The 17,792-nt window shown below is 42.3% G+C and overlaps 1 protein-coding gene across 6 annotated transcripts in view; it reads right to left on the bottom strand.

The window, feature by feature from the left end:
• The window catches only part of CADM1 (cell adhesion molecule 1), a 329,295-nt gene that overhangs the window by 15,612 nt on the left and 295,891 nt on the right, over nt 1-17,792 (bottom strand). For 2 of the 6 annotated variants that reach the window (XM_060604800.3, XM_060604802.3), the window contains 2 exons: nt 8,468-8,500; nt 1,184-1,237 (listed from right to left, as the gene is read on the bottom strand). The exons of 2 other annotated variants lie outside the window; for them this stretch is intronic. In XM_060604800.3, coding sequence (XP_060460783.1) covers nt 1,184-1,237; nt 8,468-8,500 — 87 coding nt within the window. The remainder of the gene's footprint in view (nt 1-1,183; nt 1,238-8,467; nt 8,501-17,792) is intronic. 2 more of the 6 variants (XM_060604801.3, XM_060604805.3) reach the window with 1 other exon arrangement.

The following is a 17,792-nucleotide window of genomic DNA, read 5'->3' as shown; positions in this document are numbered from 1 at the left end:
AACGAGTATCAATCGAGTGCCTACTACACGACAGGCATAAAGCAGTGAACAAAACCAAAACGGCCTCCCGGAGCTTCCATTCTGTGGAAAAAGCCGACAGCGAAGCTCACACTGGGACATGGTACATAGAAAAATAAAGGCATCCTCCCCTTTTTAAAGTTTGACAGAAGCACATAGGAGGCAATAAATCTGCATTTTGAGAGAGATTAGTGACTCTATCTTATTTTCTCACTGGGGGAAACCTGTCGTCAAGGACTGCTGCCACCTTAACAACCAACTATTCAAGGGCGCTCAAGTGAAATCTCTTCAGGAAGGAGAAATATGGAACCCTCCCAAAGGCTGGAGTAAGGGTCCACACACAGTCCTACGTCTTGGTTCCTCTATCACAGTAATAAGGAACTGGCCTTCCTTATTGACTTATTAAGAATTGACTGATCAAAATGTTTAAGAAGCTCTAGCTGGTCGGCACTGAAATCCCAGAGCATCATGGCACCTCATATAATTGTTTAGCTCTGACCATTTTGAATCTCCTTGCCACCACCCCCCCTCCTTTTTAGGATATGCTTCTTATTTTGGATTAGTAACACCTAAATCCCTGAATCAAGCATGAAACCTACTTTTGCAAGAGCTCAGTGTGCTGTGAAAAAGGTCTGAGGTGGATAATTAGTTTACATCATGGTGTGTGACAAAACAATTGCCCCCCTTCCTCCCGCCCCCCCACCCCATGCTTCTGAGATACCTATGACATGGTTTTCTAGTCCATTCTACAGAAGCAGATGGTCAACATGAGCTTTTTCTTTTTTAAATAAAGATCTTCTCTCATAATCCAACATCCTGAAACTGCTTTGTGATGCAAAAAAATTTCTCTGGAACCATTCTACATCTAGAACATGAAAAATTATTTTAAGCCACTGAACACAGAGTGGCTTCAGTGCGATCCCCAAGATGACCTGACCTTCCTTACATTAACGCCGTCAGTCCCAATCCGAAATAGATGCCCCTAGCACAGGGAAGAACGGGACGTGGGGAGGAAGAAAGCGTTAATAAAAATTTGTTTTCCTTCCGTCTCAAAATCCACAATTGCTAATTAAGTGCTCAGGGAACCAAATGGGCATTTTGCAGGCTGGGACAGAGCGCCCACAGGTTGGACACCGCAGCGCCTTACCTAGTGACTAGCCCTTACCTGAGAGGTCCTCACTGTCCAGCTCTTCTGCGGAATTGGGCAACTGAGTAAGGCCTTACAAGTAAAAACAAATCGTTTTTCTTTCCATTCCTCAAGGGACATAAACAAAACACTTAAGAACTGAGGATGAATTTCTTAAAAAACATGAGCCAAATCTCTTGCTCTCTCTCTCTCTCTCTTTTTTTTTGGATAGCTTGAATGCATTAATCCAGAAGTACATTTCTCCAATCGTTTCATTTTGTTATTGATACACAATCAAGGCAGAAAGATTCCTCAGTCTCCACTTTCAAAGCACACGAAACATGAAGATGAATGTTTAAAATCACTCGTTCATAACAGCGTGCAGAATGAAAAAATAAAGGCTGACTGTTAGCTGTCGATGCTCTGACACAGCTCTTAAAATACAAATATATTTAGATGTTACATACTGATGTATGTAAGTTTGATTTCACATTTTACCATAAATTGAAATCCTTTGCCAATACTGACAAATACATTTCGTTATCAATTTATGACCATCTTGGATCGCTTATTTCAAAATGGTACAGCATCTGCTGACTACAGATTGCAGGTTGTGTCTTCATCAGAAAATCTGATTTCGCAAAATGACTTCTTAAAAAGGAGAATTAAAAAAAAAAAATCAGTGGTTCTCCCGAAAAATAAAACCCTCAAAGCTGAGAAAGCAGTCAGGTCAGGAGATAATCGGGCGGGGGGCTTGCAAGGCCTCTACGAAGCCACCACCAGCGGTGGCCGGCTGTGACAGCTCTCAGCCAGCTCTGATCTGAATTAAAGGAGGGGAAGAAGGAGGTAGATAAACAACAGGAGGCTCAGCTGGGGGACAGATTCCATTTTCTCATGCTTTACTTATGCTCCTTTAATAAAATGTTCACCGCCACCAAATGTTAGACAATCAAGGAGGCCTCTGCTCGTTCCTTAACGTTCTGTTCAAAGTCCTGTCTGATCGCTGCGGATCCTCTACTTTGCTAGTACTCGTCTAATTTGTCGTTTTGCAAGACTCTGTGTGGACCTATAAAGCTGCAAGGACTTTGGGGAGAGCAGCGGGTCTTTATTTTTCACCTTTCCCTTCTCTTAGAGCCAAGCACAGAGTATACTCTCAGCAAGCATTTGCTGAATGAATGACGTGGGAGTAATGCTCAGTGAACTACCAGCCAGAGCATGAAACAAACGCTCTGGAAACCGGCAACGTCAAACTGATCGTGCTATTTAAAAACAAAACAAAACGAAACAAGGAACAAAAAACAGAAAACAAAAAACCGAAGTAACAGAAACAATCAAGTAGAAATGGTCAGTAAAAGTTTGGATTTTGTAGGTTGTTTTATAAAGCAGTCAAATGAATATTGATGGCTAGGCTGGTGCCATGAAAGGAAGCCATCATATCAGGTCTTGAAGAAGAATTTCCATTATGAACCTTGGGTGCCAATTAGAAATGGGAGGGTTCGAGCCCACGGATGGTTCCCAAACTATGGATTCGGGCAACAAAAGGGAAAGCAGTGAGTAATGCAATCAATTATAGAGGCAAGTGAGCAGGGAGGCTATCCATTTGTTCTGAAATCTGATTGGCTGAAAGTGTTCCTGTTGCTAATTGGCTTTATCCATTGTATAAAGACTGATGAATACAATTATTTGAATAATTGTTATAAATGGGCAACATAAAGTACTTCTCTGTAGTTAATTATGAATTTGCAGTTCTCAGAAGGCTAATCCCTCACTTCTACGTGGCCCAACGAATATCAAAGCTTTCTATATACATGCTTGGCACCCACTGAACCATATCAAACAAGGATGTTTCAAGTAGGCAGCTTTATTGCTGAATGCTTGCTTCCTTGGGGAGGGCATTAGAAAGCTAATTTTAAAAAATAAAGACAAATATGTTTATGAAATATCATTGATATGCAAAGTTTCCCATTAAAATGCAACAGACAGTTGATATACACCTCATTAAAGATGAAACTGTCATTTTTAATGGCATAAATTTTAAAATATACCAAATCATCTGGAATCCACTGCTCAGATTACATCCGAAAGTGGGAAGCCATTTAGGTTAGTGGCGTTAAATTTGTTTTTGCAATACTGTTGTATTTTATGAATCTATAGTGCTCTGCCATAGTTGGATAATTTTTGAATAAATATGACTGGAAGAGTTTACTGAAGCACTGAGTATATACGTGAGGACGAGCAAAATTTACCTCCTAAAATTGCTTTGACTTAGGCAGTCAGTCCTCTTTCATGTTAAAAATTACACACCTCTTCTTAAAGAAACGACGATGCGTTTCGTGAAACAGACAATATTCTTCAAAAGGAAACTTCACAAATTAACAACATGTGGGGAATCACTTCTTGGGTTTTTCTCTTTAAACTCCCATATCATTTGTTAAAGCCCTTACCTTGTCATTTCTAATTAAAATGTATCCAATACATTTCTTTAAACTTTGTTAAACAAATGAAAGGTTTAACTTTTGATCTATATGGAATTTTTTTTTTGAGCAATTAATTCCGAGTAATTCATACATGCTAATTTCATGTCTGCACTGTTGGGGTCTCTTCTGTGGAGACGTGTTTTCCCTCTTCGTGGTCTATAAGGTGCTGCACATACCCGAGCCTCCTTAGCGTCCCTCTGCACATGTTCCTTACTCCTCCTTTTTAGCAGACATCACTGGCTTCTAAAAGTGGTATAATGTGGCAATCTTTAACCAGGTGAAGGAAAACCTCAAACATTAAAAACAGCAAGAGATCCTGGAGATATTTAAATAAAGTCAAGGTCAGAGTCAAGCAAAATTTAAATGCTTGTGGGTTCAGTTCATTAGGGTTTCTTTTTTTTTTTTTTCAGATAACGTCATAAAAGAATGATCAAAGAAAACCTGAAGGAAACAAAACCGTAGCCCACTGGCTCCAGTACCATTCCCAGTATGAAAAAGTAGGCGATGGTCTCTTTCTTACCTAAGCGGCAGACATCTGATCACTTGGCCATATTATGGAAACTGTTACTTCCATCACCAGCCATAAGAGTTCAGACGCCCCCGGTAGTTTTAATCTAAAAGCTCAGTCATCCTGTTCTTCCTGCTTTGTCAGCTTTTGTGGAGAGTTTGTCCCTTCTTCCCATTGGCAGAAATTTGGTTCACGCCGTTAAACAGTAGCACATTGTTTCCAAACTGCATATCAAGGCTGAAACACAATCTTCAGGTCCTGCAGCCATTCGTAAACCTCTTTAGCTTTGTTCTTGAGTAGAACGTACAATGTCTGCAGAGTCCCTTGACTGAATGACAGCCTTTGAATGCCACTGTTGCGTACTCGTACAGAGAGATGTGCAGAGAGGTGCATACACAGAAATGGTGGACATAGAGGTTGTAATAATGCGCACTGCTGGCTATTTTTCTTTAAAACGGGCTTCGGAATTTCCCCACAATTGAATAGAAAGCAATATGAGAGTTTCAAGTGCTTTTAGGATTCTCTCAAGGCTTGCACTACTAAAGAAATAAGTCAGGGAAAGGGTGATTCAGGGGGTGCTTTCCTGAGGGCAGCGGACTAGGGTAGGAGCATGTGTATCTAGCACAGGCCAAAGATTTTGAAACCAAAACTGAAAGTGAAAAATGACTTCAGAGGGGTTCCTGGTTTGAGTCTTACCATAATTACATACTGAATTAAAGACTGCTGAAAAACTTATCTGGGATATATCAATTCATGAGATCACCAGCCTCTGATATGTCAAGAGGTGGAAAGCGAAAGGACAGGCAGACTAGAAAATAATAAAACAGGGAGGAGAGAGAGGGGAGAGAGAAAGGGAGAGAGACAAAGAGGAGAGAGAGCGAGAGAGAGAGAGAGAGAGAGAGGACCTCAAACCCAGAGGAAGCCAGCTGACTGCAGTGCAGCAAAAGCACAAGCACTATTCCAGACCATGGACATGCTGTCACCCAGAACCTCACACAGGGGAGGTGGGTGGGGGAAGGGAGAGGGTACACGCAGGGCTGAAAAAGAACAAGGCACAAGACACTTACAGAGAAGCGCCCACATTTGAACAAACAAAAACCATCACACGCACCCACACATCAATAATCATAAGAACGACGACACCATCCGTGCTTTGAGTCACTCATGCATTTCTGCCATCAATTTCAGACCATGTGGTACCAGGATTTGGCAGAGTGTGTTTTTTTTTTTGTTTGTTTGTTTTTTTTGTTTTTTTGCATTGCTTAACATGCACACATAACACAGGATTCTTCCTGTCCAGGCCTTAAGGATGAGCTCCAAAAACACAAATGCTCAAGATCCTTATTCAAAGAAAATCCCTTCGGTCACCCTAGTCTAAAAATCCCATTCTTACACTCGCTTTTATCTTTACCATCAATTAGATCCTTAAAAAACACATTGTGACTGATTGTTGTTTGGTTTCTTTTTGGAGAAAATCCATTTGATTTTGAATCATGCCCATGCACTTCTAACCTTCCAATACATGCTTATTCCAATCAGATATTGGTAAGAACAAATGGTCAACATACATAAACAACTGGTATACTTCATACATACTCTAGCAACACAAGCTTGAATAAAGTATTTTAATGAGTCTTCAAAGGGAAAGATTTTTGGAAATGATTTTTTTCCCCTTTTTATAAAAGAAAAGAGAAATATAGAAAGAGCTCCAGTATGGAGATTTTTAAGACAAATCAAGTGGCCACGACTGGCTGACCTAATACGTCTTGTCATTTAAGTTGCCAAGTTCTCAGACCATGACATTTTTCTAGGCCCGGATCTCTATCGTGAACATCTCAAGGTTACTCTCAAGTGAATCGAAATCAAATGGTTGCTGTACTGAAGAAGTTGGGTTTTAGCCACAAGGCACTCAATTACAGTCAGTTCCAGATCTTTATCTCTCTGGAAACCTGGTCCCCTTGCTTTGTAGTTTCCATCGTATTCTACCCCCGTTGACGACTAACCTGAAGATGGGTCTTCCCTCCGCCAAGTAAAATTCTAGATATTACTGTTGCTTTCATTACAGCTTCTTGCGGTAGACTGGAGGGTATGCTGTTCGAGATGGTGGTAGGACCTCTTGGTGAGGATGCTGTCAGGACTTTAGACAAGTCAGGAGAATGTGTTTATAAATGTATCAAACAGGGACCAACCTGGGCTATCACTTCTCTCCTTCTGCCGTTAAGGAACTGTGTGTGTGTGTGTGTGTGTGTGGCCATTGCTTTTTTTTCTCCCCAAGATTTCTTGGCTCTAGGTTGTTTCCCATGTACTGCCAGCCAGTGAACAACATCCTACTGGTGTATTGCTGGCTTGAACACTGTCCTTGAACTAATAAGGCAGTGGTTGCTTCTCTGTTTCCTGCCACAGGAATGCTATAAAGTCTTATTCCAAGTGTCTCTTTGTTATACCACAAAAAGAAATCACCATCACTTTCTTTCTAGACAGAAAGACCTAATCAAAAACCGTGCCCTAGACCAAGACTGGCCCCTAAGCTAACTTCTCATTTTTCAGGTCAGGGAACAGATTTCCTACTTGGAATACCTCACCCGACTCCAAGACCTACATCCATTAGATTCACATAAGTACACAGGTTTTACTGAAGGGACCTAGCAAATAGAACTCTGGAGTCTTAGGAGATAAATGATCAATATTTCTTCAAAGATCTCACACAATTCCAGAATCTCATGGTTACATTTGACCCTGGAGTCAATTATAGGAAGCTCAGAACTTAAAGCATCTTAAAAAGAATAGAACAAAATCTCCTGAACGACATTAAAATAGCCTTAAAGCTCTGAGACTAATCGATAACAGTCAGGAAGTGCTCAATTAATGACGAAACCTACAAATAACCAAGCTTAATGGAGCACAGTGCCTGAGCCGTAGCAAGCACTATGGGGCATTACCTTAGAAAATGGGAGCTTTATACCTAACTGACTTCTCCCGATTGTCAGTGTAACTGGCCCTTTAATTTTTCCCTTTGTGCCAACGACAGGAGAGGGCCAGGTGAGGTGGGCAGGGAGCCGGGAGGGATTTACTGCTCTTCATACCTAAGTTCATTCTGCTTTCTTGGGATTCCTCGTCACAAAGCACAAATACGGGGGCAATGTGCCAAGCGTCAAGGCCTGACCTTCAGGGACAGCTCACCCAGGACAGGTTTTGCTTAGAGATTTCCAACTGACAAGTCCTCAAACGTAGGTCTGTTTTAAGGAAGTCAGTCTGCGCTAGGAAGAGATGCTTTGCTAAAGGTGCATGAACAGTAAAGTGTTGGCTGATCACCTCTAGGCACTTAAACGATGCGTCCCAACACTGTACAACATGCAAAGTGATTTAAATAGGCCCTTTACCAAAAAATTCCCTGGAACTCAATTATTAAAATTCTGCCCAATTTTTAACTAACGTATCTTTCTCTAAGCACAACATCACCAGGGTTGAGAGTTAAGAAATAAAGTCATATACAGATGAAACATAATTCTAATTTTCTGACTGAAGAGACACAGAAAAGTTAATGAACTTATTCCAACTTTGTAAGGTAGGATGAAGTTGTGAAAAGGATAGCCCGGTGGCCTTTTTTTTTTTTTTTTTTTTAAACCACTTTTTGGTTAAATCCTTAACCAACTTTTTAGTATTTTGCCTACAAGCTGCCTGTACACAAATGATTTTGTCGAGTCCTACTTAATGCTGCTAAAACTTATATATGGTGTCATTCTTGGTCCGGAGAGGGATCCTGCCAAATGCTGGTGTAAATAGCGTAAACCTTCACGCACGCACAGAGATTGAGAGCGAACTGGCAGTGGTTTGCAGAGGCAAACGGGATTGGGAACATAATTAAGAGAAGAGTGATGACCTCATGAATTTAAATGGGACTCTTCTGTTCTCACCTGTCCTTCAGCCTCAACTAGTAAGGGATCCGAACGACCCCTCTTCCAAGTGTACCTGGGATTCTAGCCTATAAATGAAGAAAGCAATTGGGTCTTTAAACCAGAGGCTGTGATTTTCAGGCAAGTATTTGTTTTTGGAGTCCCTTGTATTTTGGTGTCTGCCTGGAGTTCTATCAACAAGGGCCATGACCTGCGTCCCAGCCAGTGAGGCGGCTACCTCGCCTCTGTCACCACCGGCTGCTGAACTCACAACAGAAATGACAAGACCCGACATCCTTTCAAGCCTTAAAAAATTATAGTATATTTATGAGATCAGTCTACTTGAAACACGATTTCCCTTGAAGACTGCATTTCTCTTTTTCCCAGGCTTGCCTTGCCTCTCAGCAGCGCTGAGAAAGTAGATAAACAGTAATGTGATACCAACCGTGAACTGCGGGCTCTGTCGTCGCTGCTGTGTCTACAGACGGGAACAGAGGATTGGAGGAAGGGAGGAAACAGGAGGAACGGCATGCAAAAAAAGGGAAAATGGAAAAAAAATGGAACAGATAATATATGAGCAAGCTTTCAAAGAACATCGCGTGACAAGCAATAATAAATGAAAAGCAAAAAGCATTTGAAGTGAGTTGCACTGTTTTAAGACATGCCTTCAGCTCAAAGCTGCGAGCCAGTGAGGAAAACAGTCAATTCTTTGGTTCTGGGGGTCTTGCCGGGACACATCTACTGGCTAGTCAATAGTCAGGGGAACATGCAGAGTGAGGAGAAACACCAGTGCAAACTCTTAACGCATCAAGGCTCAGGACTGTGACAGAAGAGCCCAGTCGGAAGGCTGGCCGAACAATGGATTCATACATTCAAACATTGCCTTTGTTTTAAGCCAGCCCACGCAGGCACTTGGCTTCGTGCCTGCCAATTAGGCATCACCGTATCAATCACACTTTCAGGATCCTTGTGAGGCTGGTAGATGCCGGTAGACGAACACATGAGCTCAAGGTTTCCATCCCGCGTGTTATTCCAGCAGGGTTCAGCGGGAAAGTTCAGTTAACTGGGAGGCCATGGGAATGAACATATTAAAGGTTTCCGGGTAAGTTTCGGTACACACCCCGCCCCCCCTGCCGCCACGACCCACCACGGATCCATTCTTCACTCTGCAGTTCTTGCTGTCGTACAGCCTATGAGCAGAAGACGGTCAGGGAAATGGCCACGTCCACACCATTTGCCAAACGCCACTTTTGATCATGTGACGTTCCACAAATTAAAGGACCCAGCTGTCCCCGTGTTCACAGTTCAGAAGCGCAATAGTTGTGGTGAGCTGCCAGGAGCCCTGCCTTCACGGCGGCAGCACGAGACGGCACGTTCACTTTTTCGCTTCCAGACGCCCTTGCTGGGGAAGAGGATGTGGTCTGTCTCTTCTTCTATTTCCCATGCTGTTCGAGTTTCCTCCTCCTCCTGCTAGGCTTCAAACCAGGCCTGCTGTCCTGGCTCCTCTTCATAGGAAAACTGCTCAAGGGGCTCAAGAAATTTCCTTTTTATTTTTGGCTAGAGGGATAGTGGGATAAATGTCTAACAAAATGCACGATGACATTTTTTTCCAGTCTTTTTCTTTTCTTTTTTTTTTTTTTTCTTAAACACCACTCCCATGGCCAACTCAATTCCAAAGTCAACCCATCTGGCCGCACTTCCGTGTTCAGCTCTATACATCTCCAGTATGTTTCCTTCCACTATCCTCTTCTGGCCTGAAAAGGGCGGTGATACAGGCACAGCAGCTCATCATCTCTAGCTGGGGCGGTGTTCTTGGTTAAAACTGTAGGCAGTTACCTGTCCTTTTTTTTTTTTTTCCTCTTTCTCTCATATAACGCAGCTACTTAAGCTGGTAATTATTTTTATGAATTCTAGAGACTCCAAAAGACTCTTCCAGACATGACACAGGCAATGTTTAAATGCACTGGGATGCCAACTTTTTTTTTTTTTTTTTTTTTTTTTTGGTCATATGAGCCTGGTGCTTCTAGTTTGCAAATTTGACCCATGAATTCACACCAGTGTTCCTCTTCAGTTGCATGCTTTCCTTGGGACCCTATACCATCAAAAACTTGCAGCCCTTCTAAGGAGCCAGAATTAACCAGCAGTCTGAGAAGCCACTGCAGCTTAATGTAACTTATAGCTGAGTTTCTGAAGATTAGATGAAGGAAAGAAAGACATAAAATACACCGCATAAGAACACAATACTTACTTACAAGTCAAGTCTGTGTGCATAAAATAGCAGTAAAAAACAATACCAAGAATTGTACAGTTGAAACATCGCTATACCAGACTGTCATGATGCAGCTGACACATCTCCTTACTTGAAACATTCAAGTCAAGCTTTAGTTTGAGGTGTTTTCAATTTCAGGGGCAACATCAAATGCACATTTGTACAGAAACATTTATATGCAGGTTAATACATTTTATGGGTAGGCATTGGCTCCTTTCCAAAATTAAAAAAACAAAACAAAACAATAAACACTTTGGCTTATTTTTATAGCAGCATTTTCTCATACGCTTTATCTTTTAGCAGGTGAACAATTAGCATAGACTGAAAGAAAGGAGGTGGAGTAAATCCTAAAGGTTAGAGCCCTAAAAATCGTAGCTCTGCATTAACCAGTGACTCCTCGATTTACTGTTTCCTACATCCCAACACTGTCCGCTTTATCACGAAATTAACCTGAGTGAACCTGGGCGTAGGCTTCTCTGTGGGTACTAGAAAATAAAGGAGAAAAGTCCACAGTGCAGCTTGCTTTCCCATTCTGGGGATGGGAAATCCATCAATTGCACCCAAACGGGGAGGAAAAAAGAATGCCGGGAGGGGGAAGAAACACCTTCGAGGACGGTTCAAAGCAAACACACGTTCACGTCAAACCACACAGTCACTGCGGCTGGAAATGGCAAAGTCATGGTCAGCAACGGAGCAGGAGAATAGAGCAGACACACAGGCTGGCCACAGAGTTCAAGCAAGGTTTGAGGGTGTGTCGGGGGGCGCACTGATTCTAATTCTCTGAGAGCACCTGGTGCGCTATGTGAACAGAGGCGGTTTCGAGTAAAGAATGAAAAAAAAAAAAAAAAGCAAAAAAACCCTCTTCTTCAGAAGTGACTTTGTGCTCCCTGCAGGAGAGCACTGTCGCAGAATCTAATTCTCCTTCATAATTGCATTATGACTTCGTGCAGAAACCACAGACACCCTGGCTCTGAAGCAAGTGTGGCTCCGTGAGGTAGGATTTATTAGGGGCGTCTCCATCAGAAGGCTGCTGAGACGTGTGGGCTGGCCCCTGTGAATCAGCTTGTGGGGTCACTCTGTCGTCGGACAGCATTCTGAGGGTATGGGCAAAATGCGAGCGGTAACCTTCCAATGCACGTCAGCAATGCTGCGCTTCACTTGAAAAATGACAGCTCCTAATTGTCCCAACGAAGACTTCTTTAAACTTCATTTTGCCTTTAAGAAACTAATCTCTGAGCTAGGCCCCGGGGAAAAAGAGGTCACAAAGAGTTGAGTTGGGCTCTCGGTGGCATAGGGTTATGAACCTGAAAAGGCCTTGCTGAGCTTCTGTCCCTATTTTAATTTTAATTACAAGAAGGGCAAATGTATTGGACGCTTATTTTAAATGGTCAACAACAACAACCAATCCCGTGGTTTTGCAAACCCACTAAGTGTGTACGGCCTTAACAGTCATTCTCTAGCTGCTTTATGAGTATAATCAAACAAGGTGGCCAAGGGCAGGCCCTGTGCTATTTGAAAGATGCGCATTTCACTAAATATTGACTTCTCGGTCCCCCAGCCATACACACAGTTTATGGCACCTTATCTTGAATAAATTAAACATCACCCATATTTCATGTGGCAGTGTAAGATACTTACAAAATGGAAAGGCTCTGACAATGTGTGAGATTAGAGACAGTAGCCATTTAACCAAGTAGCAAAAAAAAAAAAAAAAAAATTGCTGCATGAGAGGCAGCTGGGCAATATTTAGTTGAAACAGTCATGTGTAAGCTCCACTGTGGCACATTCTAATCCTTTCATATGGATTCTCTCCAACTTAGAATTGTTCATTGAGTGTGACAGACTGGGGGTTTAAAACTAATCCATAAATTAGTCCATGGTCTCAAACACAACGGGTGCCATAAATGAAAATGAAAATCCTAGAACAAAATTAAATTCACAACCTTAAATACTTTCTCTTCTCCAATTGCTCTGTAGTCCTCCTGCGTTACAATGCACAGATTCCCTGCAAGACTGCATTTTGGGGTATGTGTGTGAGTCGGGTATATGTTAAAAAATACACGGGGTAATAACCCAGAGAACCCAATCTGTTCAAAAGCAGAGTTTAATTGTAAAGAATTTAAATTTTCCCATTTTGATTGTCATAAGCTTAAATGAAAGCATACTAAGCAGTCCAGACATATTTAATACACTTTCCCCCAGTTTATTTTCTTAACTAAAGTCAATAAGGAGCCAATGGGTTTTCTTAATTGAATTCCCCTTCAGTTTGTGTTACGGGGCTGCTTTAAATCTAGACACTAGGGCAGGCAAAGAATTCCCCTGACAATTTTATTTTCATAGTTGTGTTCTGCTGGCCAATATATATTAAATATATGGTATTTTAAAAAATTCTTTTCTTTATTTATTTCTGACTTATTTGAAATCTATTGAAAGCAAAAATACGTGCTGGAAAATTAAACTTCGAAATTTATTTTCTACCGGATTCCTGGTCAATTTTCTTTCCAACTATGTTAGGCTTTAATTAAACTCCCATTTCTGAGGGCCGGGAGAAAGGGGACAGGAACACACTGGAAGCTACAAAGGTCCAGATAGGAGAGTCACGATAAAACTCTCTTCCTTCTTAAAGTCACCCTCCGCTCCTTCCATAGAACAGCTGGATGGGGAGTGGACTGGTTTTTTTGTTAAGCAATTTCAAGTTTTGTTCAGAATCGTTCACTACTGCTGCTATGCCCCTGAGATCTTTTCATTTGCAAACCAGATGTTCTGAAAATCATAGGATCTTGTACAGTGGTCTCCTCTCACAAGGAAACAACTCCTCTGCCCTGGTGTGGGTGATGGCTGGGCAGGAGGGGCAGAGAGGGGGAAGGCACAGGTGAGGAGAGGGACGGAAGGGGCACTGCAAGGGAGGTGACGGTGCAGAGGGAAAGGGCTCTAGAAAGAGTCACTTCTAGTCTTCTCTGCTTACGTGCTGGAGGGCTGGTTCCTTCTAAGTCCTACCTTTCCAACCAAGACGGATCCAACCGTCACTTTCTAAGCCTGAGAAACCCATGTGTTTGAGGCTAGTTTTCTGCACTGTGGATAAATAATCTCTTGGATTATTTTTAAACAAGGAACATGAAAGTATGGAAATGATGATAGAAGCAATAGAAAAATAACCCTCAGTTCCTATCTCTCAGGCCTTTTTTTTTTAAAAGGCAGAATCAGGTGACCTTCATCAGTAGAGTATTCTAACTGTTTTTATTCCCTCCTAAATCAGTGTGGGTCAAAAACTGGCTGGCTGGGGCGCCTGGGTGGCTCAGCAGGTTAAGCATTCAACTTCGGCTCAGGTCGTAATCTCGTAGTTCATGGGTTCAAGCCCCGCGTTGGGCTCTTTGCTGACAGCTCTAATTCTGTGTCTCCCTCTTTCTCTGGCTCTCTCTCAAAAATAAATAAACATTAAAAAAATTAAAAGACAAAATTGGCTGGTTATGATGCTATTTGTAATATAGGCTTATACTTGCCAGCAAAATAAAAATCTACACACTGGAGACAGTATGAAAAAAAAATGGCCACGCAATTTTGGGGCAAAAACTTGACAAGATGGCTCATTACAAAGATGTCTCCTTCATATTTGGTAGCACCTAATAAGATTCTTATTTGGGCACCTAGATGGCTGAGTTGGTTATGCATCCGACTTCGGCTCGGGTCATGATCTCATGGCTCATGAGTTCGAGTCCCGCTTTGGGCTCTGGGCTGACAGCTGGCCTGGATCCTGCTTCGGAGTCTGTCACCCCCTCTCTCTCTGTCCCTCCCCCACTCTTGCTCTCTCTCTCTCTCTCTCTCTCTGTCTCTCTCTCAAAAATAAATAAACATTAAAAAAAAAGATTCTTGTTACCACGCATCCTGGCCTATCAGTAACACTCAATACGCATTCAATAAATGAGGAGTGACAAACAGTCTTAATGGAGTAGATGCCAACTCTAGAAAAAAGGTAAGTTAGTAAACATTCTAGAATGAAAAGTGTGTATTTCCTAGCAATGGTGGTGTGATACATGCCTGGGACATAAATACACACAACGTACACACACACACTGAACACAGATGCTTGAAGTAAAGTTGGGCCTTGGTGCTTAATTTCTAAAATGCCACCCTATCTTATCCACATTCTACCCAGTCCCTGATGGCAGACGGAACTAATTGTCCTGTGATGCCCTCCTTGCTCCTCTGCCCATGCCACCGAGTCAGCCCTTACTGCATAGTACCTCCTGTAATTGACTTCTAGTGTGTACAACCTATTCCCAGTGCCATATTTTAAGGGGTTCAAGGAATTTTCTGTCTCCACAGGCACCAGCATGAAGCTGTCCATATTACGGGGGCTTGCTATTTGATGAATGAATGCCTAAAAGCAGCTAAGTGTATACCCCTCGCACCACGCAAATATCACAGAGTGATATATATAACCCACATACCCCTAGCACAGAGTAGGAATCATTAAACCAAGACCCTGGAGAACAGCAGCGTTACATGAAGCAAGGCTCTCGACCGTAACTCTGTCTTAAGCACAGGTGTACTTCTTTCCTTTGTATGTAAGACGCCGAAAACATGTGCTATGGTGTTGGACTTCCCTCGCTTGGCATACTCTGTGAACTATGGCTGGACTCTCCTTTATTGTGATTGGATACACTTTACACACACAATGGCTGACGACATGAGACTATGAAAGCCTAAATAACGTGAGCCGGGGGTTGGGACCCACTTTCTCCAAGGTATACTGGGTTTTGAGTGCTTAGACACCCGTAAGAAAAGCCTTGCTGTTTTCTTTTCCAAGAAACACAAAACACTTCATTGGATACATACTTTTAAAAAGAGAAATACTCATTTAGAGATGACCTATTTCATGCCTGTGAAAGGATTTCTAAATGTGTTTCAGGATTTGGCCCTATAGCTATTCATTTCTTATTCTAAAGTGATTTTAGTGTTTTAATTTATGACAGTCACATGTATAGTATGACCTGCATGTTGAACTCCCCCTGGGCCTGAATTTCCTACTTAAGCTGCTAGGGTGTTTAAAACAGTGCTGAGTGCGGTCTAAGGTACATTCCTCGTTAAGCAACTAACTCCGGATGCAACTGGGCAGAGACAGTACAACATCCACATTATCTTGGGAGGGAAACACAAAATATTTTACTAAGTTGACTATAGGGAAAAGTTGGATCCAACTGTTGGACAGGAGCAAAATCTGTCACCCCAGAAATAGGTAATTCTACATACATCTCATACGCAAAGTCAACTAACTTCAAAGAAAATTCAAAACAAAATAAAATAAAACAAACCACCCCCCCCACCTCAGTCCCCCAGTAGGGTGGTAGGTTTTTCTTTGATTTTAATTTAGGAGGGAAATCTGCATGAAGGACTCTGACCCTGGGTAATGGTCTGGCTGTCTCTGTATTTTAACAGAGGACTCCAGGGACAATTTAGATTATGCAGTTTGCTCTTCAATATTACAGCATATATCTTCATGAATTAAACTACGTGGGCAACTTGGCATGATATTAAAAAAAAAAGGAAAAGAAAAAAAAAAGGAAGTGGGGGCTTACCAATAGCAACAGTTGAAACAGAAGTATATGGTCGGAATGTCAATGTGCATGGGATGGAAGAGACAGAGAAGAAACTCAGGGCAAACCACAATGAGACTCTGGATGGCTCCCATTTCAGTTGGGTCCCTCTAATGGTTTTTTATTTAGAAAGGGATTCTAATGATACTAAAGGCCTAATAGTTGTAAGGCTGCAACAAGGTCAATGTGGCAAGTTGACATCAAATATTCCTTTCAGGACTCTAGAGCCTTCAAAAAGTCCTCCCGAGAGAAAGCTACCGCTAGATGTGAGCCTTCACACAAAGGTCAGGAGACCGACTCCACACAGAATGCACGGGACAGAGACGCCCAGCTCTTCCCCCTCCACCACCCCGCCAGGTCTAGGACTCTAGGTGGCACCAGCACATCGGATTGGGCTCACAATTTCTTGCTTTCAAGGGTCCCCAGGATGAAGCTTTAATGTGCTTCTGAGGGAGTCGGGCGACTGGAGGACTCAGTGGCAGTCTGCCTCCCTGACAAGGGGAGCAATTCGATATCCTGCTTATGGAAGGTACAAAGTAACACAGAACACTTCCTTTCAGAGAAATCAGAAATCAACTATGCCCTTCGAGTTTAAAAATATTTTTCTATTGCATTCGTACATTTTCTTGTAATGAAACTCTGACCTGGGCAATGGGTTTCAGTTATCGCATCTGAGTGGGAAGAAAGAAATGGATGGCTGTGGGCTGCCTCTTTCTCTCTCTCTCTCTTTCTTTCTTTCTTTCTTTCTTTCTTTCTTTCTTTTCTTTTTTTTTCTCCTTCCTTCCTTCCTTCCTTCCTTCCTTCCTTCCTTCCTTCCTTCCATTCTTTCTTTCTCAGGCTTTATGTATGTTCCTGTCACTGGATTTAGCTGTTGCAGCTTTTAAGGCTAACGGGGGCTGTAATGCAGCAAACAGTGCAAGAGAGAAGAGTGCAAATTAATTTAGCTATCCATTTGTCAAGATCCAGTCTGGAAGATTTTTTAGGAACCAACCTTAATCTCAGGGATAGCCTGGACCTTTAAAATGGGACACACAATCATTCAGCTCCATAACCTTTAGTCTGTTTGAAGTAAGGAGCAAATGTTAAATTCCACAAGTGTACTTTCTGGGCAAGATAAATATATGTAACACTGCTTGTTAAGACGCAGGAAGCCCATACGATCACATCCGTTAAGGCAACGGATTCTACAATGCTGTACGAGTGGCAATTTTACTTTATTCTTGGGTATGCCAACAAGAATCTGGGTGCTCATTACCACAGATGCCTTTTGTGTGTAGAGAGGGTTCAAACGCTAACGTTGAAAGGCTAAGGCACATCTACGAGATCATCATGCATCACGGGGAGACCCGAGGCCGGGAGCAGAGAGAGACAGAAGCAAAGACAAGCCCGTATGTAAAGGCAATTTCTATATGGACAGAAATGCAGCATTGTTTGTTTTTAAAATTTCCTCTTGACCAGAGTCTCTGTGGTTGGAACAGTGATCACAGAGAGTTGCAGCTGTTGAAAGACACAAGATTAGCTTTACTCTGGGGTGAAAAATTAAAGCTGTGAGTGGGGGGGCGGGGTAGTTCAGGGGCGCTAAGAAAGGTCTTAAAAAACAAAACAAAAACAAACCAAAAACCCAAACCAGCCTAAGCTAGCGAGAGGCTAGCCACAAATGAAAAGCATTGTTCCATGTAATGGAGAAATGGGGTATTTCTGCAGAGTGAGTAAGACCTCCACTGCCTTGCAATACAGACCTGGCTAGCCACCTAGACGGAACCTTCTACAACAACGAGAGGTAATAAGGGCTGACTGATCCCTGGGCCCCTTCTGCAAAGATGAACAGACTAGTTGCAAAGGACAGTGGTGGGTGGAGGTGTAATTCACACGGACATCCAAAGGGCCGTTCATGGGAAATTTCAAGG

This window comes from Panthera onca, chromosome D1, assembly GCF_046562875.1.
Source record: "Panthera onca isolate mPanOnc1 chromosome D1, mPanOnc1 haplotype 2, whole genome shotgun sequence".
Taxonomy (NCBI): Eukaryota; Metazoa; Chordata; class Mammalia; order Carnivora; family Felidae; genus Panthera; species Panthera onca.
Note: the sequence above shows the minus strand (reverse complement) of the source record. Positions and strands in the feature narration are given on the sequence as shown.